The sequence below is a fragment of the Pagrus major genome, chromosome 13, assembly GCF_040436345.1.
Source record: "Pagrus major chromosome 13, Pma_NU_1.0".
NCBI lineage: Eukaryota > Metazoa > Chordata > Actinopteri > Spariformes > Sparidae > Pagrus > Pagrus major.
Window position 1 is genome coordinate 6,420,262 of NC_133227.1, and position 25,198 is coordinate 6,445,459.

At 40.6% G+C, this 25,198-nt stretch overlaps 2 protein-coding genes across 2 annotated transcripts; one reads left to right on the forward strand and one right to left on the reverse strand.

The window, feature by feature from the left end:
- Nucleotides 1–1,295: 1,295 nt before the first annotated feature.
- On the forward strand, nt 1,296–16,465 carry arhgap31 (Rho GTPase activating protein 31). The gene is made up of 12 exons (XM_073479066.1): nt 1,296–1,625; nt 5,416–5,518; nt 6,069–6,213; nt 8,462–8,544; nt 8,633–8,740; nt 8,878–9,020; nt 9,118–9,325; nt 9,467–9,588; nt 10,520–10,576; nt 10,734–11,369; nt 11,477–11,625; nt 11,900–16,465. The coding sequence occupies exons 1-12, from the start codon at nt 1,526–1,528 to the stop codon at nt 13,925–13,927; spliced, it is 3,882 nt and encodes a 1,293-aa protein (XP_073335167.1). The 5' UTR covers nt 1,296–1,525; the 3' UTR covers nt 13,928–16,465.
- A 5,443-nt stretch (nt 16,466–21,908) lies between these two features.
- Nucleotides 21,909–22,741, reverse strand: gsx1 (GS homeobox 1). The gene is made up of 2 exons (XM_073480116.1): nt 22,369–22,741; nt 21,909–22,261 (listed from the first exon to the last, which is right to left on the reverse strand). Exons 1-2 carry the CDS (start codon nt 22,739–22,741, stop codon nt 21,909–21,911), a joined length of 726 nt encoding a protein of 241 aa, XP_073336217.1.
- Nucleotides 22,742–25,198: the final 2,457 nt, after the last annotated feature.

Below are 25,198 nucleotides of genomic sequence, written 5' to 3' on the forward strand. Positions count from 1 at the left end.
AGTCAGAACCAGTCGGTAGTTCCAGGTGTTCCAAAGACTTTTTGGCGGATGTTGTCAAAAGTTTGCAGCAGACAAGTGAAGCTAATTTGACGTGCTGTTTACTTCAGTTCTTGTGACAAAATTTTAATTCTAAAAATGTCTCCAATGCAGTCATTGTGGTCAGTGGTGATTTGACAACACGGGTAGATAAACTGCAAGTAGTGATTAAGTGTTAAAATATCTCCTCAGGGAAAGTTAAGTATTTTACAGCTATAACATTTCAAACCTCAATTTATGGATTTTGGGTTTTAGGATCTATCATTTTCTGTGTGAAACTGTAAAAAAGCTACAAATATGAGGAATACATCATCACTCCTCAGGGATATTTTCATGATCGTTCTCAGGGGAATGCAAGGATGTAACTGGATATCAGTTACTTAAGACAGGAAGTAGAAAGATACCTGGAGTACTGGATGAAAATATAATCCCTTTAAGATTAACATCAATGCCACACATTTATGTGTTCATTGATTATGTTGCAGTCCAGCTTTTAAAACAAAAACATGAAACGCATAGCAGCTAGTAACAAGAACCATGTGTGTGTCATCCATCTCCTCACCCCAATGCCCCCACCCCCCCTCAATCTCCCCCCATTTCCCATCTGTGCCCTTCAGGCCCTCACTTCAGTCACCTCCCACTTCCCTCTTCCTTCAGAACCCGTCTGTTTTTGTTTTCGAGCCCGGGCTCTCTCCACAGGAAATTGTATACATTGGGAGCATTCAGGAAGGCAGTGAGCAGCTTTCCCGTTAACTCTGAGTTGGGCACATGAAAAAAAGATTGATAAAAGAGGTCAGTAATTCCTTAACCAGGAGAGAAACAGAAGTCAGCTGTTCTCCTCCCCTCACTTCACTTCCCTCCCCTTTACACAGTCCCAACATTTCAAAAATCCTTGCCACACCACTGCCACGAGTTCATCTCTTCACACAGAATATTTGAAAAATCTCAGCAGAAAATTACATTAAAACTAAAAACTAATGTTGCTGAGGGGCTTTCCCTTTCTTGATACATGTATGCTTCCTCAGCTCCAGAGAAGCCAGTGAAAAGGGGAGACTGTGTGGAATGAAGGAAAAGAGGAGGAGATAAAAAGCAGCACACAGAGGGAGACTGGCTGGGGGTAAAAAAACAACAGGAAACCGGCCGATTCTAATGCTGTTTCTGCAAATCCTTCACAGATAAAGCAGCCGTCTGCCACGTCCCAGCGAGGCAACGGCCACACTACCTCTTTTCTTCGATCATCACCTAAAGTAATGATGATTTAAAGGACTTAAAGTTCAAAATGTGACGTCACTTCTGCTCTCAGCCTCCTACAGCGTGCGGTTAGTCAGTATGTGAGCGGATGCAGACTTTGGGGAGCTGATTGCTGGGATTTCTATGTAGCTGCTGTTTTTGACCCACAAACTCAACCTTTCTCGGGGTCATATGGATCGATCGCTGTGCTTCCAAGGATCTGTTTGTTTTGACCGTCTGGACGACTAACTGGAGCCACATGAAGAATAAAGGGACTAAGCAAAAGACCAAAAAGAAAGGAAGTGAGAATGCGTTCGGCTGTGACCTGATAGAACATCTCCAGAGTTCAGGACATGATGGTAAATGTTTTACATTGCTTTCCTTGAAATCTAACTCTCCTTTACTAGCAGCTTTCATCAAACTACAAACTGATTTCTTCCCCAGTTACTTGACTCATACACATACACATACACATTTTATACTAAAAAAATAAGCTTTATTAGTCATTTCCTACATTATTGTAGCTATTATAACCTTTAAATATACATCATATGGTGAAATTAAGACAAAAAAGATGTCTTTGTGTAACAAAAACAGGATTTGCTCCAAGTTTGTCACGTATATGAATGGTAGGTATACATGTGTTTTACATTTAGTAAGGCCATTCATTCACTCATTGGCTGTGTTAAATGGTCATTTGTGACTCTGGGTGTGGCTCTTACATTTTTCGTGTCAATTTCCTACGGTGACTATAGTTCCTATGACTAGTTTGTGTCTGACAAAAGACTGGGCGGTGCTGCTGCCTGGTTGGATGAGAGAAAATAATGAGCCAAGACAAAAAAAGAGTAGAAACAAACACCTTTGTTAAATATTTAAAAATGTGATGAGGCTTGTTTGAGAGGGTAATATTCTTTTATCCCTTTTTGTTCTTCTGAATTGTTCTGTTTTTACAAACATCATCTGTCATTTTTTTTGGATGATGTGTCAAAAAAAGAGAGAGAACAGAAGTCTCCCACGTGCAGAGGCGTATGAATAGCTGTGTTGAGGATAACTTTAAGGAAGACCTGTTACAGTGGACGCTCTCTAAGGCGGGGCAATCAGGGCAGGAAGAGAGGGAGGAGGTTTGGATCGTACCCCTCCATCATGGATGTCAGGCAGATGCAGTGTGCTTTTAGACTGTGAATCAACTACTAATGAAAAGAAATGAACAGCACTGAAAGCTACTGACGAGGCAACATAGACACAAAGTAGAAGTTTAGATATAGTGACCTGATAGTGACTTTTTATTTTGAATAGGATATTAAATTGTACCTGATGCCAAAATCTTCCCTGCACACAAAATTCAACACAATGTTATGTTGACTTTCTTCCTTGCTTCACTTCACGAGAATGCAATGCTTATACACTCACAATCTCTTGGTTGTATGAAAGCACTCTTGAAACAGAGAAAACAATCTTTGACCTTCATTTCTGTAAGATTTAACATCAGAACGTCTCTAATAATAGTTTGTTTATTTTGATTTCTCTGTCATGGCCATATCTGGCCCATCCCCCGAGACACCACATCACATTACAAAACATACATTGCCTTCCGGGAATACAGAGTGCAGCAAAAAAAAAGTAAAGTCAGTAAAGTGATGTCACTAAATTGTTGCAGGGAAAGAAAGAAAAAAATACTTGAAACCACACATTTCAAATAACCTGTACAGTGTCAACTTTATCTCTGTTCCTCATCCATATTTAGAAAAAACCTCTATCTGTTTCTATATTACTAAGCAATGTTCTGCGTAGTTCCCCGTGAAAAGGGCAGTTGAAATCGAAATGAAACTCGTTTTCTGTGTCAGTCAAACAACACATTGAACAAATCTGCATTTCTTCTTCAAGACTGACACAACGTGTTGTATTAATTGTATCATCCTAAATGTATGTAGTTTCAGTTTAGTCCATGGATCACCAGCCCACTGTTCTAATAATAATAATTAGTTGATGACAGTGATCAATAAAACTTCTGTGACAAAGTCTGCATTGGATGTAGTATGAAACTCTCACCTCAGGATTTTGCCATTCTCTGAGTTCTTTCTAGCTTCACATTGCCAACTACGACAATTTCAGACAAGCATTTCCAAATCAGTAGACACCAAAACACATTTTTCACTTCACCAGTTTTATAACGGTTTTGTGAGTCTTGCCCTGAACGTTTAAATTTAAAGTCAGCAAACAACACTGTCGTCATAAAATAAGTTTATAAAACCTACAAAGAAAAAGACTGCAGGGCTGTTAAGGGTTGTTGTAAAGCCAACCACTGAGCAGCAGCTGCAGTTTCAGCATTTAATGGAACATTTAACATTATTGTAGAAACAAATAACTTGCATCTGTTGACTGCGTTGAGGCTGGGTCAAACTGTAACCTGAAATCTTTCTTGCCACACATCATGTGCTGATTTAATGTCGTGTGTTTTCATAAAGTATTTTGAAAAATCAGACGGTATTTTTGTTGCCAGTCTACAAGAAGTGGGGATCTTCCCTCAGTGCAGAGACTGAGAGGCACTAAATGAAGGTTCCAGAGTCGTTCATCATCCAGCATTTGACCACAGGCATGTCACTGAAAGTCCAATTAAGTCAAATAGATGAGAATGTAAGTGGCAGATTCTTGGTGTTCGCTGTGATTACTGAGACATGAACCATTACCGAGACTATTCTTACATTTTGTGGAGGATGAATTTTGTTTGCAAGATGATCAGTTTTCTACTTTGTTTACTTGAAAGGAACAAATACAGAGAAACTGAGAAGCTTGCAGAAGAATTATCCGACGTACTTTACGTGTGTATATAGCCAAAGCTAATTTCCAACACCAGTCCCATGAAGGGCATTGATAGTTAAACCAATGATTAAAATTACAAGTTACAGTTTCAAATGTTAAAATCACTGTATATAATAATCAGACAAAAACACCAATCCATGACAGCACATAAACAAATAGGCAGACAAATAAAACAAACAAACAAACAAGTGTCACTCTTCCAGGAATGCTCAGTTTCCGAGAAAGAGCAGTTTTACCTTACAGTAAACATTATTGTATTTTTTTCTTCCACGAGAAATGTCTGCCAGGCCATATTGAACCTTATTTGCCAACTTTACACCATGAACTCAAACATACAAAAGTAACTAGTTGGCATCATGATTACAGTTTCAGCCAAGTCATAACCAGGACTTAAACGTACAATTCTTAAGATAGTTGTGAGTCCGTTACTAATAAAATAAAGGTTTAGTTTGGTGGCCGGCCCGACCAACCAACCCAAAGCATCAGCATTTGAAGAGCTGGGAATAAGATTCAACAATCAACTATCTTAAAAACTGGAAATGTATCTCTAGAGAAGTTTTACTGGCAGGTAGTATTAACCATTAATTTTCATTCATGAATATCCAGTGCCTTATTTAAATCTGCACTAACACTGAATTACTTATTACTACATGTGACCCATGTGAGACGCTAATGAAGGCTATTGGATTCAGTTGAAAGTAACTCTTTTTATTTGAAAAGAGTTGCACACTGGCTGATCTTAATCTGTGTTTAAATCTAAATCTCCATGCGATCCAAACTGCAACATATTCACTTTCAGAATGAACATTTTCCCTGTATACTGATTTGCAATCAACTGATATTTTCACTATTAGCTAAAGAGAAGTTGTGGTCGGACTGGATCGGAGCATGTGATTTGTTTGGATTTGTTTTAATAGTGCAGCCAACACAGTTGTGTACAGAAGGTGATGTACTGTAGTTCAGAAAGCTGCACACTGCAGGTCAGTGGTAACATTTCAAAAGCCGTTTTCTATTAGAGGAAATGTCGTAAGTAATACCAGCTACAAGGACTGGGTGTGTCAACCTTCCTCTGAAACAAACAAACCATTTTTAACTTCCTGTCGAAGTCCACCTACAATCAGTGGCCCTAAGGAATAGAAAACAGACATGGTGGAACAAACCCTATACCATAAAGTCAACCTTATGTGCATTGTTTCTGCTGAGACATTACATTCACGGTTGTTTCCTTCTCCTGGTTTTAAGATTTAACGTGACCATCAAGTCCAGGGCAAAATAAATCCTATTTTTTTAACATGTTTCTCTATGACTAACATGATTTCTTAACTTCAGTTCCTCAGGTTCTGAAGAAATGTGCAGAGTTTATTGAGGAGCATGGGATTGTGGACGGGATCTACAGACTGTCGGGGGTCACCTCAAATATCCAGCGTCTCAGGTACTCATGCAACATGTTTCATGTGCTGTAAAGCTTTGAAGGCATCAAAAACCTGAAGTAGCAGAAAATATTACATATTGGGTGATTAAAAATACGATTTCATTACTATGACTGGGTGTTTATGTATCACATGTGTGTATCTATACACATTCTCTAATATTACTGGTGCATACTTCCTGTTTGGAGCAGCTGAAGTTTTTTTTTTCTTCAAAATTTATGCTACACTGAATCAAATATTGTCACAAATCATGCCCACAAAATTGGGTTAATGTTATTCCAGGGTTTTTATCCATGTATGCTGATTAAATAGTCATTATTATATTATAATAATATTTGTTTTCTCAGATTAGTATCGGGTTTGTTTAACATCTTTGTTGCTGTTTTTTTTGCCATAACAACATTAGTTGACTGGATAGACTTCAATCTAACAAGCCGCACATACTGCAGCAGTACTTAGCATGGGTTACAATCAAAGCATTCAGCTAACTGTGTGTGTGTGTGTGTGTGTGTGTGTGTGTGTGTGTGTGTGTGTGTGTGTGTGTGTGTGCAGGCAGGAATTCAGCTCTGAGGCGTGCCCTGACCTTACAAAGGAAGTGTACCTCCAGGACATCCACTGTGTGGGTTCCTTATGTAAGCTGTACTTCAGGGAGCTACCCAATCCTCTGCTCACATATGAGCTATACAGCAAGTTCACAGTGAGTACATTCAAGTCACATTTAAATGTTTGCTTCAATGAAAACTAAAATTCTGTGAGGCCTCAAGGAGGTCTGACAGCGGATTGATTTTAAGTTCATGCTTTACTAAGTAATAAGTAACAGGCAGAATGGCAATGATGTCAGTATTTACTCCACATGGTCCCTCAGCATATTTCTGTCAGCACTGCACATTATTTATATCACGTCTCATGAGTGTGACCTCGTCTCTCTGACTCACTATTGATCAGCTGTTTTCATCTCTTCCCTGGAGACACAATATTATTTGCAGATGTCAACTGAACTATAAACAAAGAACATACTGTATTACATAATTACACAAAAACAGCTATTTCAACTCATTAAGATTTACTATCAGTATCATCTTTGTCATCAAAAGTAGTTGTTTTGCTCCCTTAAAACCATAAAAAGATGGTCCTGAATTAGGGATGCACATTTTAAGCTATTTCATTAATTAATAGTCGGCTGCTTTAACACAAAAAATTAGGATTAATCATTCATAATATATGAAATATGTTTTCCATTAGAAAACTGTTTTAACCACTGACATGATCTATGTTCAATGCAAAATCAGAGCAGGCTACATTAGGAGTTAAATGAACCAGTGACATAAACATCAAGTTATGTTGATCATTAATTAATAACACAAAATAATGACTTAGGGAAGAAATCTTCAAAAACCTTCACTGATTGATTTTCATGACTGAATACACAAACTGTCCTCAATGTAAAACAGGACCCTTAGCAGGACCCTTCTACGTTTCTAGCTTTAAACAATGTTTTGGGGATCTTATTCCTCTTGAGGACGACTTGTTTATGTAGAAATGTATCAAATAACTATTTCAGAGTTTGATTTATTACCTCATTAACATTGTAAATATTAACTTTTTGAGTTTGATTTTTTTTTCCTGGAAACTACATACAGTAGTGCACCTTTAATTTGAATTATGGACTGTCGCTATACAACAACTAGCTCAGAAAATCCAACCCTACTGAGGCAAACAAATGGCTAAAATGTAATAAAATCTGTTTGTATAGAATAGTTTTTTTAAACTACAAATAACTTGTATTTTGATTAAATAGATTTTCTCATGCCAGTTTCTTGTATTTTATCTATATTTGATAAGCAAGTTTTTGTAATTTGTAACAAGTAACATTTTGATGTATTTGTGCCTATTTCTGATCAGATTCAATTCTTGATTCTTGATTCCTGAATACACTCTATGACACAACTGATAAACTGATGAATGTTTATGATTTGTGTATATTTATGTTTGTGTTACGTTTTAGCCGACCCTTTTGCCAGGCCATTGTGGGGTTTTAAGTTTGTAATAAAGCAAGTGCAAAAGCATTAAAAGTATAATGAGAATTTAAATTAAGTGTAAACTTTAACTGGCAACCTGTGTTGTCAAAATTGGGGTAACACAAAGTCTACATTTAGTACCAGAAAGAAGTTTTGTGGCTGCATTTTCTGTGTGTGAAAGAAACTTTAGAGAAGAGGAAACAGGAATACCAAACTGTGAAGACCTGGTTCATGCTTTCTGTGTAGCTTTCTGTGTACCTTGACGGGCCATTTGCATACCTTGGCATGAGTACATCTTGTGCTGCTCGTGCCTGAAAAACTCCAGTGCTCCAGTGTATCCTTACATGGTGTAATATGGAAAAAAACACACACCCAAGAACTTTCTCACCAAGTTGATTTGGAAGGAATGAAATCATGAGAGCTGAGAAGGATCTGTACATTTTTAGGTGCTTGATGTAAATTTTCACACATTTTGTAACATAATGTGTCATTTCCAAGTAAATCCTTGTGCAGGGAGAGAGGACACTTTAACAACAACGTATGTTTACGACCTCACCCATGACTAACAAACGCAGATAACATGCTCAGCTGTTTGGGCCTCAGTCACATGAGTTTGACGGCACACTCCTGTTTATAGTTGTTCAGCGTGGATAACTGGGTTAGGAGGCCAGGTGGAAGCCTGCAGAGCCAAGCAGTGGGATCATAGCTTTACCCTACATTGATCCTGTTTACTGGTGATCAAATTAAACATCATTAGACAGAATTTCAAGAGAGCTGCAAAGGCCACAAGCATGAGAATTCAATTCATATTTGTGATTAATTAACTGTTGGAAGTAAGACAGTTTTCTAAACCAGCTGCTGAGGCACAGGGATCAAGCCCTAGATGTGAATTCTGTTGACATGGACATCTGTCTGTTTTACATGCAGGAAGTGGTCAGAGTCCAGGGGGATCATGAGAGACTTTTGCACATTCAGAGGGTCGTCAAAGAACTGCCGACCCCTCACTTCAGGTGAACTGTTGTTACTGAGATTTCTATCATAATACCCAAAGAAACAAATGAACAATGTAATAACTGTGTGTTTGTTGACTCTCCTCAGGACTCTGGAGTACCTCACTAAGCACTTGGCTCACCTTGCCACCTTAAGCACCCAGACGAACATGCACACACGAAACCTGGCCCTGGTTTGGGCTCCGAATCTATTGAGGTAAATTTAGCTTCACAAATCCTTATTTTTTTAGGTAATGTGGAGAGAAATTCAGGAATTTCTGTAGCTGCTTTGGAAAAATATGCATAAATAAACATTCAAAGGATTTTAACATGTCTTCTTTTTCATCTTCTCAGATGTAAAGACATTGAGGCATCATCAGGTAACGGAGACATGGCTTTCCAGGCGGTGCGGATACAACAGTCGGTGGTTGAGTTTATTCTAAACCACACAGAACAGATCTTCAGTGGTGATTCGGTGCAGATCAAACCCAAAGAAGGTATGATGTCTAAAAAATACAAGCGGATTCCTTTGAGGGAGATTAGTTGGGCAGATGGATTTGCTATCTCAACATTGGACCTATTTTACTTCTCCAGGGTCGAGTTTGATGTGTGGGGAGAAGTACGCCACGCTCCCGATCAGTGGCCAGTGTGGGCCGATGAAACTGATGAGCCTGGAAGAAGCCCAGGCCCGCTCCTTGAGTCCAAACCATCCCGTGCGTAGAGAACGTCAGCGGGAGAACAGTCTGCCTGACACCAGCACTGCCACGCTCTACCACACCGTCATAGACATATCAGACAGCAAGTATGACACATTCAGTCTAAATGGACTTAATGAATATAACTTACAAACAGTATGCAGAGTGTTTGATGCATGTATGATTACTGTATTTATTACTGTCACAACTATTGTGGGATAGTTTAACAATCTTTGTTTATCTGCTAGGAGGAAGTTCTCTGGGAAATCGAAGAAGTGGAAGTCCATCTTCAACCTGGGACGGTCTGTGGACTCGAAGGGAAAACTGAGCCGAAACGGCAGTGTGTTCATACGATCACCCGGGATAACAGGTAGAGTGTCCCTGTAAAGGGAAGGTCACTTAAAGGGACCGTTCATTGTTCAGTTAAAGGGACAGTTCTATTTATCCATCGAGATTGTTTTGGTGTGAGTTGGCGAGTTTTGAGTTATCGGCTGTAGAGATGTCTGCCTTCTCTTGAATGTAATGTAAATAGATGGCACTCAGTTTATGGTGCTCAAAGCACAAGAAACAATAAAACAGAATTAAAAGACTCAAAAGCAATGTCTCTGTCCAGAAATCATGACCCGGTTACTCAAGATAATCCTTGTTGACCTTGTTGTGAACACTTTATGTAGGAACTATTTTTTTGGCGTCCTTCTTGGCTGAGCTGTAACGTTAGTTATCTTAGTTACCTAGCCTCTCACCCATAAATAAATGCACGCTTCCTTCTACGCTGTGATACAGAAAGAAAATAGTTCCCTTATGAAACTGCTCACAACAAAGTCTGTGGATTATCTTGAGCATGATTTCTCCAAAGAGACTTTGCTGTTGAGTTTTTTTCTTCAAATGTATCTTCTTAGCGCTTTGAGCACCATGGACTGAGTGCCATCTAGTTTCATTATATTTGAAAAAAAGGCAGGCATCTCTACTGCTCATATCTCCAAAACTCGGAGACTCATACCAAAACAATCTAGATGGATAAACAGCACCACAGGTACAAGGAAATATATGTATTTTTGATTTTGGGGTGAACTGTCCCTTTAATGTATTCCTGCAATGTGAACATGAACAACTCGTGCACAACATTTAAGACAGCGAGGAATTGTAACCAGTAGAGCCAGATGAATCTAAGGGGTGATGAGATGATTCCTGGAGTATTAAACAAGAAAAAACTAAATTCAGCCAAGTTCTACTTATTTTTCAAGGTTTTTTCTAATTAAAAAAAAACAACCTGTGATAATATTATTGTCTTATTTCTACAGAAAAGGCCGCTCTTCGTCCGTCCAGGAGCATGGAGTCTTTGTGCTCCTTACCAACAGGTGGTGCTAAAATCTTCATATATTCATTTAAATACAGAGCAAAAGAGTGTGACAGTGTAATTTTACAAAAACGTTGTCGTTGCCACTCTATGAAATGGTGTTGTTGAATCTATTAGAGTGAACTGATATTTTCTCTTATGTTCTTGTCACTGCACAGATGATGACAGAACAGGAAACAACAGTCCATCTGGTGGCATTTTTGTTCCAGATGTAAAGTCCAGAACCCTGGGATCTGACTCGCTCTATGACCTGAGTGAAAGCGACCAAAACTGGGAGTTTAAAGGGAACAAAGCTGACGGGGCAACAGGTGGCTGGAGCTCTAGCACAAACCAAAAGGGGTCACCAGGTGCCTCTGCAGCCCCTCAAAAAACACTACCAGAGCAACTGAAGGTGTACAAAGGTGATGACCTGAGCGGCTACAAACCCACATCCCCAAAAAACAGGAGGATGTTGTACTCAGGCTCCTCCCACAACAGTTCCTCTCGGCCCTCCTTCCCAGGAAGCTTCTTCCCGCTGGAGTCCTCGCCGAGGCATCAACGCAGAGCCGTCAACATATCTGAGCCTTTTGCCGTGTCTGTACCCCTGCGCGTGTCAGCCGTTATCAGCTCCAACAGCACGCCATGCAGGGGGCCTGCCAAGGACAAAGCAGCTACTCTGAAGCCCAGCAGAGAAAGCTCCGAACACAGCGGCAACAGTGGAAAGAGCAACACTTTCCCCCAAATGGAACCTAAGAAGCAGGAAGGAACAGAGAAGAAAAACACAGAGGAGCCGTCTGCTAGAGTCCGGCCAGAGGGTGAGGACATCTTCCTTTATCACATTTTAAAGTGGCTTGTTGGGTTGTTATTAAAGTCCTACATGTGTAATCGGATGTACTGAAAAAAACATCCTTTTTTAATTCAGATTCAAGCAAAGAAGTGGTGCAAGAAAGTCGAGGAGGGAAGAATATTTCTGAACTGGAACCACCGCCCCTTGCAAATGCAAGAGAAGGCAAAGATGTAGCGCCATCTCCTGGGAAAGAACTGCACAACCAGCCCATAGCTACTAAACTGGTAATGTTGTACCTCCACTAGAGCAGAATTTCAGATGCTATCTTTCATTAGCACACGTCTTCTTTTCTGTAATGATTATTACTTTTAAAGTAGTAATCCTTCCTTTTTTCCTCAATTCCCTTTTATCTCAAATTTATTTGAAGATGTTTGCCTATATATCATTGGTTTGGACAGCACATACTTTTGTTTGTTTGTTTTAGAGATGAATGGGGGATCATTTTGGCTATATTTAATCCTTTCTGTTTTTGTTTGTTCATCATTTATACTTTCTCAGGAAAAGCGATCTTCTACTGGGAGAGAACCGTGGTCTGACCTCCATCAAGAACTGAAGATAACTGAACCTGAAATTGACCTGCTGGATGAGACTTTCAAACCCGTTTTTGGCTCCAAGAGTACCACTGAGTTCACAAAGTTAACGATGGATGTTAAGTCAAAACGAAGCCGCAGCTCTCCATCTCTGTCTTTGTTATTTAGGGAGCACTCTTCAAATACCTCTCTGAGTGATCATGCATTCACCACTGGATCAAATTCTGCAAAGAAACAGCCCTCGGAGTCAGACATCTTGTTTTCTCTTCGCAAAAACACAGACAGTTCTTGCCCTGCTGACATGGTGGATGAAAAAGAGAAGAAGCTGAATCAAAAAATCACATCCTTAAACAAAGATGACCCAGCTTCCAGCAAGGAGGGCCAACTTCCTTTTAAGGAAACCTGTTCAGATAAAGTTATGAATCCTTTGACGATAGAGGATACTCCAGCGGTCGAAAGTTCCACAGTACCAGATGAAGCTAACAAAAACTCAGAGAAACATGAAAGTCCTCAAGCAGACAAAAACAACTCCTGTGAAGGTGCAAAGAAGAGTGTGATTCCTGAGCTGGAACTTATTCAGAGGCTGTCAGTGTGTTTGGAGGAGAGACGCCACACGTTGGAGCTGCCACACCTTGACATTGATGAAGGAAACTCAGAGGAGCTCGACTTGGTGGAGCCCTGGGATGATCTTAGCTCCACCAAGCAGTGGGTCACCAGTCCTCTCCACTCACCGGACGTGGAGAAGCTCTTCAACCAGCTGTCACCTTTCAGCTCTCATGGGGAAACTCTGAGCCTAGAGGAGGGAAAGATGTCACCTCCTGCTGTTGATAATAAACAATCTCACATTAAGAGCACTGAACACCTCTCAGGAAACGTTCCTCAGACGACATGCAGCAAACCAAAAGCTAAATGGACGTATTTGCCGTCAGTACCCACACGGGTCAGTGTGAACAGCAGTAACACGACACAACCTCACACAGGGAAATGCAGCACAAAACAGAAGAATACAGCGTCATCTCAGAGGTTTTACAGACAGATGTCTTACGAGGCAGAGAAAAGAGAGGAAAATTACTTTGCAAAACACAGGCCATACTCACTGAATTTAGATCTGGGGCAACGATGCATAAGAGACATTTCAAATCAACAAAATCGTAATTCATCAGAGTTTTCCTCATGTCAGAGAGGATTACCAGCCTCATCTGGAACTGCAAACAACGGGCTGTCCTCGGAGCTGGAGTTGTTTCTGAGTGATCGGCAGGCGCCTCTACGTCGAAATTCAGCCCCGGTCAGCGTGTCATCGGTGCGTACAGCCTTCATGATCAAAACATGCCAGGCCAAAGCTGTGCCCGTCGTCCCTCCAAAGGTGCAGTACAGTCAGATACCTCACTCCAGACAAGAGAATGATTTCGACGCAGTGAAGGAACAAGAAAAGGAACATCCAAAAGCGAGCGCAGAGAAAAGCAATGCCGCACCTTCTCCGATGATGTCGGATCTAAAGGAGGAGCTGGAGAACAAAGAGCCTTCACCCAAACACCAAAAACACCAAAATGGCGAGAAATTTGCTGAGGCTGTGAAGAACACGTCTACTCCAGAGCTGCCAGTCATAACAAGGAGACACGCGCCCAGTCTGGAAGTGTTTGTAGATTGTCCCAGACCCAACAGAAGCAACATCTTACAGAGACCGTCGTTCAGGAACAGGCAGAGACCTCAAAGTCTCATCTTGCTCAGCCCTCCTTTTCCCATCATGGACTACCCGCCTTCAGGAGACGATGGCAAGCTCCTCTCATCCATCAAGAGCCTGAATGACACATCGGCAGGTAATGTCTTCTCTAAAGAGATGGCAGAGAATTTCAGGACGCCAGAGGGCATCGCTCTTCAAAACAAAATGACTATTCCAAAAAGTGGACAGAGACTGGAAACATCAACCAGCTGCTTCTACCAGCCACAGAGGAGATCGATGATATTTGACAGCAGGAGCCACAGGCAGATTGAGTGACTGGAGGTACGGTCACTGACTCTGAGACTGGGTGTTTGTACATAGATACAGTATACAAAAGAATCTGATTATTTTGTAAGACCATGAAGTATTTGAGAGAGAGTTGAGGAAGCCGTGCTGTATGTGAAAGCCATTTAATGTTGACTGAGATCTAGAGCTGCAACAAATGATTTTTTTCACTATCGATTAATCTGCTGATTATTTTCTATATTTGCCGATTGTTTGGTCTAAAAATAATAAAAACTAAACTTCAAATCGAGTTATTGTTTCAGCTCTACTGAGATCAATGAAGGAAATATTTTCAAAGTGACTTTAGAATGACAGGCATACTCATGTCAAGTTACATAAAATGTGAGATATAAAAATCAAGTGTACATGTGGTGCTACACAGTCACAGTGAAACACTGCCAAGAAAGATTTAGATCATTTGTGGGAAAAGTAGCCTAACTAGAAACTGAATAAAAGAAGTGGATGTAACCTATGGTTCTGAAAATGAAGCCAGTGTGGAGGAAGCCAAGTGCCTTAAACATGCATTCTTTCTATTGGCCAGCAGGGGGCAACTCCACTGGCTGCAAAAGAAGTCCAATTGTATGTAAGCTTATGAGAAAATGACCTTACATCTCACTCGATTTAATACGAAAGTAAACATTTCACTAATGAGTTTATGGACTTAATCGCTAGTTTCAAGTCTTCTACAATACAGTATGATGTTTATTAAGTAAATGTTGGTCCCATTTAGAGTAAAATAGACGATAAAGATGGATATGCTTTAGAGCGTGGCTACCTTGTCATTGACAAGGCAGTGTGTATATTTAAATAGCTGTGAACATGTTTTTGGTTGTCTGTGTTGTCGTCTTAAAACTTTGACCCTGTCACGTTCTGTTTTGAGTTCATGAAAATGTCTTGTTTGCCTTTCGGTTGCCTATTTTTCACTAGCCACAATTAGCATCTAAGTTAATATCACAGTTAAGGTGAATTACCAATGCACCTTGCTAACCAAGTTAGCTAGCTCGAGCGAGCTTTAGCTGTAAACTTATCCCCTAACCCCCCGCTCTTCCCCAGTGCCACAATCTCATATAAAAATGGTCACTTCTGGTTCCAAAAAGACCAAGATGGCAGGAGTCAAAATTCCAAACTTAACACTTCAAAACGCTAGTCCACAAACCAATGTGTGACGCCAAGGTTGCTGCATCCACTTCTTTTATACAGTCTGTGAGTTTGAAGGTCCTCTGCAAGCTTTTCCAGAGTTTTCAACAACTTCTTTCAGTCTTAGAGGACAGAGCTTATTCAGTTGTCATGATAGTTCATCAGTTCAAAAATAACATTCTTCTCCTTGTTTCAATTTGGACAAAAAAAATTGTTTGGGTCAATTGAGGGGCTTCATATTTTATGGGGTCTCTACAAAATTTTGATGTACTGGAAGCTGCTACGCTACTTGGAGTTCCATAAGAATTTGAATAGAATCATGTTAAACATGTTATGACATGTAGTTGGATTATTTGAAATGAATGACCAATCAACAGCCTGCATACATTCTTCATTCATGTGATGTCTTTACATAAATATGTCTGAACTGAATTGATCCTTGAAGCTTTAGGGCTCAGCATACAGGAAGTGTACAGTAAAGGTTAACAATAAATAAAAAGGTAAGCTGAAGAACTGACAAACTGTTAAACAGTTTAACAGCAATCAATTAGATCATGTAGATGTGTTTATTTATTTCTTTATTAACACACACTTGATACTCACTAGTAAAATATACTGTATGTTGCTGTTGGCTCTGTGATAAGCTGATGTCAATGTGATTTTTTTTTTTAACCTAATATTTAAAAGGAAATTTTCTTTTCTGATTTAAATATATCGCAAACTTAATGAATAGTATTTAACCACAGAAGGACTTTTATTCATGTGTATCTTCTTTTTCTGTACTTGCTTTGTATTTTATGGCATTTTCTATTTGTTGTTGACAATAATGAGAACCAGTGTTGAAGAAAAGAATGAAGAGTAAAAAAGATTATCTGATGTTGTGAAAAGTAAACTGGAGGTTGAGTGTGTGCACGCTGACTGTATTTGATGTGTTCGGGCTTGATGGTGCTTTGAGTCAAAGTTAGATGATGGTTTCTCCAGATTGTTCTTTGCATTTTACAAACATGGGATCTGAAGTTTTCACACTTTGTTCTGTTGGTGGCTCAGTGGTCATGAACATAACAGAATTTGGATGTTAAAGGAGGTTACAATGTATTTTTTTAAAGATGCAGATTTTATTGAGGTGTGACACAGTGTTTTTATACTGTAGTTTAGATGGACTGGATGAATGATTACAAAAATGAGATATAAGTGTTTTTTATTTGTTTTGTAACTTTTGTATACATGTTGATACTGAAAAATGACTGACTGTCTGTATTCATAGTAAAAACAACAAATGTTGAGATGAGAGTTTTGCCTTAATTGTGATGATGGCACCTGAAATAATGTACATAAGACACCTTTTGTTACAACAAAAACTTATAAGAATAAAAAGTTCTGGTTACATGATCAGTCAGTGGTTCTGCTAACACGTGACTTTCATTAAAACATTCAGTGTCGAGCAGTGAAATTCAAATAAACTGGTCAAATCCAACTCACCAGTTATAAATGTTTTGATTTGGGTCAATATTACTCAAGTATTACTTAAATATTACTGAAGGTCTCCACTTTGACCTGCAGCTTTTTGACCACCCAGTGTATTTGCTACCAAGGGGTTGAGGGAATCATTAACGGGCAGTGCTGGAATGTAATGTAAGTACATTTACTCAAGTATCAGTATCGTGGTATCAGGTTGATTTGCAGCAATGTACATTTCCAAAACTTATTCTGGTAATTTGGTCGAGTACTGAGCTTTACTTCTTTCTCTCTTTAAAGTATTTTAGCTATTACGGACACACTGTCATACAAGTTATACAAATTCAAAGATATTGCCAAAATACTGCCTGAGTGACTGATGACTTATGATGATGGAAATGCCTTTATTTGTCTTTAGTCCTGACAATTTCATAACTGTCATACAGTCTTTCAGAGAGCAGATAAATGAGAAGGGTGATATAAAGAGTCTGTGTTGCTGCCATGTGAATTAGGAGCATTAATGGGGCCCTTTGGAGATCAGATGGGATATTTTACTGTACACAAATAATACTGTAGGCTACACAGTGACAGTGTTCTTTTCACTATTAATAAAACATCATATTTTTTCAAAATTCAAACTCAAATGTCAAAATTCTGCACAGCATGGCCTTGCAGTAGATGTGAATCATCTCCCTCTAGCTCTCCCTCTTTGCCACCAGATGACGCTCCTGCTCCACACTGCGCCTGTGAGCGAGCCACGACACTGAGCTGAACAAACACACTGACCTGCTGGAGGCTGGCGGTCTGCTGCAGGTACATGATGTGCTCCAAACACTCCACACACCGTGGCCGAGAGCGACACTAATGCTGGCTTTATCTGCGGAGAGAAAACAACATGGCACCGTGAACTACTCTCCAATGTTGTGTATGCGTTTTGCGCGTGCGTGTAGTAAAACTTGCACTGGACTCTTTCGTCGCTTTCAAAATGAATCCTCACGCTAAACTGCTTGATTACATATCGACACAAAGTTAAAAAAAAAAAAAACAGCCATTCAACTGCATGAATCACATCTCTGCTGTTTGTTTTAAATAATAACACAATGTAATGTACTCGGTTACATACAGTGGGGCTCCAAAGTCGTGACGCACAAGTGTGTTTTTATAAATCTCTGTATCCTTACATCGTATTTTTGATTTAGTTGCACCAGCACCAAGAAATATATTTTTTGTTACCTCATTAGCAAGGTATTCCCACTTTTCTCAGCTGACTCTAATTTCTATGTTCACATGTGGACTGATTGGAGGTGCCAGCAGTCAAACGATGGCAGGAAAATAAAAACAACTCCACTGTAATTTTATCCAAATGTCACATCTGATATTTGGACCAGGATCCCATTCAGGGAGCATTCACTTCTGGAGCCGTCCGCTGGCGCTTTGCAGAGGTCACCTCCGTGTCTGCGCAGTTCATTATTTCCCGACCTTTGACACTGCTTGTGTATGGGCCGAGAATTAAAAAGGCGCATTCTGAGCACACTGAAAAAGGCCAGCAGAGAGGCACAGGGAGAGGGAGAGAGAGGCACGGTGCGCGCGTTGAATATTCAATTAGAGAGCGAGAGAGAGGGGGGAAAGTGAGGAAAAGAGAAGCTGCGTGCCAGTCCTTCATCTTACATTACTGATTAGCTGTTAAACAGATTATATACAGCTGAATGGGTTCAAATGTTGCAGCAGGGAAACAGCCTGGAGTTCAAGGCAACGGCGAGCGGCTTCCTTCCCCGCCACTTGAGCGGGGCTGAGCACACTTTGTCACCACTAACAGCTCCATAATGAAACGTGTTGCTGCTCCATTTTCCTCCACTTTAACCACAGTGATGTTAAAAAACACTGAGAGCAACTGGAGCTGTTTCCAGTCCATCGAGGCAGGTCGAGCTGTTTTGGATGAAGCTGCACCAAAATAGAGCAGAAAACACATGTTATACAGCTATAAACAGAATGAGTACTTGGCTGCTTTCACGTCGTTAATGCAAAAAGTAAAACGTTTGCCGTTTCCGATTCACACAAACATGCTCACACTTCTGTATTTATTTCCTTCCTATAGGTTATTTATTGGCTAAAAGCAGCTGCACGCAAAATAAAAAACGCCACCACGCATCATAAAGTCATGAAAAGTGGAGATGAAAGTGCATTAAACCATTAAATGCTTGTTTAAAAACTGTGTTTTTTATAAAAAGTCGCCCCTCTCCCAGTAATAACTCGGTACCCTGCTTTTACAGGCGACGATGGAAGCCTGGAGCAGCTGGCATTTGTGCTTTAAAAGTGAGTAAAAAAACACGTTATAAATGCACTAAAGTGTTTAAAAGTTTATAAACTATTTCCTTAAAGTTTGCAGGTTAACATGTTGGGTTTACTTCACATATTTACCAAGCTGGATAAGTTTAAAGTAGTTGAATGTGCAGTGCCACAGCAAGCCACGCGGGTCCAAAAGAGCTCTCATTGAGAAGCCACGTGTCCGTTTCCAAAGCCTCTCCAACTTAACCACCTCCTTTGTACGACTAACCCACATCGGCAGCGTCCCTCCACATAAAGGGATTTGCAATTTCAAGATATTTCAGCTTAAATGTTTTTGACAGTTCCCTCGCTTTTACCTCGGCTTGGTTATTTTAACTGTGCCAAATGGGTCACCTTGGGTTGCTGTCTGCGCGCAAAGGGCTTTTGCGCGCATTCAGTCTGAATTTTTTCCAACTTTCCTTGACGGGGAAACCAGCTGCTGGTCGTGAAAAGACGGCTTATTAATTGTCCTTTGTCATGCAGAATTGCTTGATTTCTAAAGAAACGTACAAAGGCTCTTTTTCAGGATTCAAGTATTTTGTTTCGTGCGTATTTTCAAACCATCGAATCAGCTGCAGCGCCGCGCCGTCTACCAGACTCTCAGGTACTGACTGCCTGCTCCCTTTGTCCCCTTTTAATGCTGTTGTAAATCGTGCAGACTGATTTGTTACAAGCTGTTCTTTTAATCTGATAGATAAGAGACATGTCAAAGAAAAGCCGTAAATAAAAAATTAGCCAGAATAAAGACAAGGGCGAGTCTGCTAGATGGGCGCCTGTTGACTCAAGCGGCTCTCCAGCGTCAGGGGAGCCCTCTCCTCAGCTCCGTCAAGGTTACGTCCACAATTCCCTTTTCTTCTTTTTAAAAAGACACCGTAGTCCTTTTTGCTTCAATGAATTGATCGGCACAAAATTAAGAATAAATAAATTGAGCATTTGGAGCACCGAGCGTATAAGCTCCCCCAGGGCGCATACCCCCGGGCTATTGAATGGATAAAGGGCGCTTTGCAGAGGACGTTGTGAGCAAAATGGGGCTCTTTGGTGCAATTAACAAAATAGTCTAATCCCATATCTTAACAAATGCAAATATTAGAGTTTTGTTAAAATGTTTAAGTGAACAATTAAATGAAAGTTTACAAGTGAAACTCCACATCCAAAAAAGGCACACTGATGCAGATAACGTGCTGTACGCAATTTAAGAACAGTTTTTACTCCCTTTAATAAAGTCCATACATACGTTTCCAAGGAGGTAAATATAATTTAAAGCCCATTCAACATGAGAAATATAATTTTGAGAGCCAAAGCTTCAGTCAGGGAGCAGCTGTGGCGGTGCGTAAAATAGGCGAACAAAACTGGAACTATACGCTAAACTCTGGGTTTGTCCTTTTTTGGAGATGTTTTAGTGATCAGATGACACATTTTTCACTTGAGTTCAAATATAAATACACATTATTTTAAGATTAATTTTAACCACATTACCAAATAAAAGTCTCTGCCTAAAAAAATGATTTTATGTTTGAGGATGCTGCGTATTATTTGACCTGGCACATTATTTCATATAGTAGATTGAATGATTTGCCATAGAAATCACATTATATGGTAATTCATATTAATGTTTTTATTTGAAAACAATAATGACAGAACTGAAAGGGGTTGTATTCGGTCTAAAAACCCACCTGGAGCTCATAAAACCGACAATAAACTTGACACCACTGGTGCGTTAACAATAAGAACAATATGGGTCATGGACACCAAACTGTGTCTTTCCCTCATTTATTTTCATGTTAGATCGATATCTTAAGATATGCACACTCTCCTGATGCACCATTATGCACCATCGGTGATTATTAACTCAGTCACACGAGACGGATCATTTCAGCTGGGATGCAGCTTGAAAAGAGCTCCAAAGGACCAGGCAGTGATATCTGGGTTGAGTGTCCCCCGGGGGAAAGCACATAAAGGGAGCACTTAACAATGTCTTTATCACCCTCGGAGTGATGAAGATTATTGAGCATTTGATTTACTCGTCCAGGATGGAGTTCAGCTCATGTGGCCTAATGAGCTCCTTTAGATACACAAGCACATTTTGTTTGTCTGCAGTGTGCAAAGCAGGCTGGTTTACTTTTGTTTATCCCGATTTATTTTTGGTTCTTTGAGCAAATATTATAATCTTGTTAATCAATTTTGTATTTGAGCACCAAACAGCTCTTAGCAGCTTTACTGTCATGTGAGACAATATTAAAATAAATGTATTATTTTGCAAAGAAACTGAGTGTTACGTCTGAAATAGCGCACTGGACATGTTTCCACATACAGCGCAGCCAGGGACATTTTAAATGTGTGGAAATATAATTCTTTTAACCATTTTAACCAACGACTATCACACATTATTTGACATGATCTAAGTGTCCTCTCACAGCATTTTTAAATACAATTTGATATCCAAACTTACAAAACTAACATCAACCCGAGTTTACGCGCGCCACAGTGCGCACTCGGTGGTGCGCAAAGACCAAAACATGTAACTCACACGACAACGTTTTCTGCCGCTCAGAAATATTTTTATTTAAGTATCAACATTTTTAAATAAATAAATATTTTTCAATTACACTGAAGATATAATTTCAGAGTGATTTCATTTCAATGTGACATTGAGGGAATTTCTCTCCAGCTTTCCATATTTGAAGTCACAGTTCCATCCACATAGAATGAATCTAAGCAGTAGTCACCATTTATACAAAATACTGTCTTCCCCCAAAATACTAATAAACAATGTTGCTATTGTTTTTTTGTTTGTTTTTTTGTCATTTGGGTTTGTCTTTACAAATATGCCTATCATACTCATCGTATTGGCAACAACAAATGGACCGTTTTCAGAAAAAAACTACATACAAAACGTACAACATGTATACAGCTATACAATAATTCAGGGCAATTCCCTGATTAAATATTCTCTTTCTATGTACACACGACTGAACACAAGTGGATCAGTCTTTTTTTGGCTGCAAAATCAGTGAGGACCAAAATCTTTCAGAGGGGAGGCAGGAGGGGAGAGTGTTCAGGGGGAGACGGACAGGTCCACGTCCTCCTTCTCGGACGAGGAGGGAGATATGGGAATGTCATCCTCCTCTTCCTCCGAGCATCTCGCGGTCGACAGGGACGAGCATTTGCAGTTATGTGATCCAGTCCTTTGGCCGCTGCTCTTGCCCTCCTTTTTGTGCTTCACTCTGCGGTTCTGGAACCAGATTTTCACCTGTTTCTCGGACAAGTTCAGGTATGTGGCGATCTCGATGCGCCTCAGTCTGGAGAGGTACATGTTGGAGGTGAACTCTCGCTCCAGCTCCAAAAGTTGCGTGCTGGTGAAGGCTGTGCGCATGCGCTTGCTGCTCTGAAGTTTGCCGTTGCTGTTTTCTGTAAAGAAATGAAATAAAATAAAGAGAGATTGTTAGTTATTTCATGGAAACATGTGAGATATATCTTTGTCCGCACACTGCCAGGTGAAATGAGGCGCTACTCACCGATGGAGATGCAGTGGAACTGTCGCGGGTCCGGCACTGAGTACGCAGCTTGGTATATCCCCGGTGCGTGGCTCAGGCTGTTGGATGAAGAGTGTTGCCTCGACAGGGCTGAGTGACAGTACTGTGAGCCGAAGGGAGAAAAAGACGCCTTGAGAAGAGGAAGGGTTGGCGGTGAAGGATGGAGCTGCGACGCGGTCATGCACAGCGGACAGAAGCACAGCAGCCCGGCTTTCCTGGAGTGGCAGGAGCCCGGCATCCCGTGCGGGTGGTGCGGCGAGTGCACGGCGTACGGGAATAAAGGTGGGTTGTTCTCGTTCACCTTGTCGTTAGCCTCCCTTAAAATCAAGGAATCCACGAGAAAAGACCTCGGCATGTTTGCAAACTTGTTGCTCAGTCAGTGTGGTAGAAGTTGAAGCCGGCGCTGCGTGGTGTCAGCCTGCTCTCGTCGGGACGGTGGACAGCGAAGTGGTGCTGAAGGCGCACCGACGCTCCTTAAATAGCCGCCGCGGACTCGGTTCGGCCATGTGACGGTTACGCTGTAAGCGGCCAAGAGCTCTCAATAGGGTTTTGTGCCTTTCTCTCGGCATTCCCACTGCACGCTTCCCCATTATTTCACTTGTTAACTAAATGAACTGCATAATGTAGTCTATTCTTGTCAGCCCCACCCACGCCGCAAGAGGCGGCACTGCCCATTCTCCCTTTTATCATCACTCTCATTTTATCATAGAGCACGGCTTAAATTTGCGAGAGAAAACGTTTCTGTCACTTTCGGAAAGCCAGTGTGTGTATTCAAGTTTTGTCTTAGACATTAAGCAGCCTATTAGGTGTGTGTGTGTGTGAGAGAGAGAGAGAGAAAGAGAGAGAGAGAGTTATAGTCGTAATTGTGTCAAGACGAGAAGGAAAACATTCTGTTAATGTACATTAATCATTATTATTAACAGCAGGTAAATTAAAGAGCAATTCCTCGTCGTTTCTCTCTCATATTAAAGCTTCATTATGCTCGCATCTGCAGCTGCATGTGTGCATGTACTTCACTGTTGTGTGTTGTGTTTACGAATAAACGCTCATTCTTATATTATTATTTTTTGTCTTGCATCTGACAGGTCTTCTGCACTTGTGTGGCTAACTTTACAGAAACCCCAACAGCTGAATGTAAAGTTTATGCATACCCATTTTAAGGTTAATGTGTCATTTCTGGGCACAAAAAAAGGGACAAGTCATCGCCTGAAGGCAGTGCTGTTAAAGAGCAGTGATTAATTCCTTTGCTCGGGCCCCTGCCGAGTCGGGGGGAAAGAATATGTAAAAATAACCAGGTTTTCACTCTGCGGCCCTTATTGAATGTCATTGTGGAGGGTTTTCAATGAGAGAGAAAGAGAGTCGAATTAAAGTGTGTGACAGCGGCGGATAGACGCAACAAAGGCGACTCTGTCATAGAGGAGCCCAGTGCGCGGCGCGTGAAGCCCCCGCCTCGCGCTCTGATTGAATTAAGTAATAGGAAAACATTTTCTTTCACTTTAAGGCTCTCTGAACAAGACCTTCAAAGGGACCGGAGCCGTAATATGTGGGTAAATAGTGCAACGTTGTTTCTCTTCTTCCCACTTTTTTCTTTTTCACTTCACAGAAACCAGCCTGATATCTTAAAATTCGCACGTACCTAGCTAGGCTCGCGACGGCACGTAGCTAACAAAGTTATTTTAGCTAATTCCCGGAGTTTAGCCTGTTTTTGCATTATAACTCTCCCTTTCTGTGTGGTATCCGGAGCCAGGCTTTTTCATTCAAAACTTACCGTGCTCTTTTTGTCGTCTACTCGAGTTTATCACCGTCTTTAAAGAGTCGCCCCTCCGGATAGCGGTGTGATGCTATCTGTTTTCTGCTCATAAAAGAGGCCTAATGTGCTCAGCTTCACACCGCTAATCTTCCATAAAAGGCTAGACCTGTACTTAGGGCCGCGCCATTAAAGTAGGTACAAATTAGGAGCAGTTAAACCCTTTAACGAGACAAAATATCTGTCCAAAATGACTGCTATATCTGCGAGAGCCATTTTCATTCATATCCTTTCATTTACTGCCAGCAAATAGCCATTAACCAGTTTGTCATTCTTTGCTGCACTCCCTGAAACCTGTAAATACAAATCTATCGCTTTCATTCCGGCTCTTAATCAGCTAATAAGTTAATGACGTGTTTTCATCAGAAGTTGAAAAGCGCTATTATTCTCACGGAGCTCGGAATGAAATAGGCAAAAATGTGTAGTGCAGATTTAAAAGGAATAATGTGTCTCAAATGCAGCTTCTCACAGGCGCAGAGAGGCTGCATGGCGGTGGCAGCTTGATGTATTGCTTCACATATAGATGTTATCAAAGGCCCTAATTTTCAAATTATGTACAGCAGTCACCCTGTGGATAGGAATAGAGGTTTCATGGGTCGTCACGCAGGGAGGCTCATCCTAATTTGCAATCCCAACTGGAGACTGACAAATAGTTTTGACCTCCCTCTGGAGGCGCGGGCCAGAAGTGCAAAGAATCTCATTCTCCATAATCACTTGTTACTGAGATAAATAATGGAGGGAAATAGCCCACTCACATTACAACAACTCTATTACATTCTGTGCACTATAGTCCCAAGCTAGAGAAAAAAAATATACATTTATAGCCACTTATGATGAGGTTCATGTATCATCACATCCATGTCTGTGTTTTGGAGACGGACTAATTCAGCTTCATGTGTTCGGTAACTAGCATACAGCTGTGGGGTTGGTAAAGCTGCTTAACGTTCATGTTTGATACGGAGGGAGAGCAATGCCCCTGAAATAGTAAATTATTTATAAGATATT

Bases quoted from the DNA above. Each gene is read 5' to 3' on its own strand.
- arhgap31 (XM_073479066.1), top strand. From the start codon at position 1,526: ATGAAGAATAAAGGGACTAAGCAAAAGACCAAAAAGAAAGGAAGTGAG. The intron at 9,021-9,117 runs GTATGATGTCTA...TTACTTCTCCAG, and splicing joins GCAGATCAAACCCAAAGAAG to GGTCGAGTTTGATGTGTGGG. The intron at 9,589-10,519 runs GTAGAGTGTCCC...TTATTTCTACAG, and splicing joins ACGATCACCCGGGATAACAG to AAAAGGCCGCTCTTCGTCCG.
- gsx1 (XM_073480116.1), bottom strand. From the start codon at position 22,741: ATGCCGAGGTCTTTTCTCGTGGATTCCTTGATTTTAAGGGAGGCTAAC. The intron at 22,262-22,368 runs GTGAGTAGCGCC...ATTTCTTTACAG, and splicing joins GTTCCACTGCATCTCCATCG to AAAACAGCAACGGCAAACTT.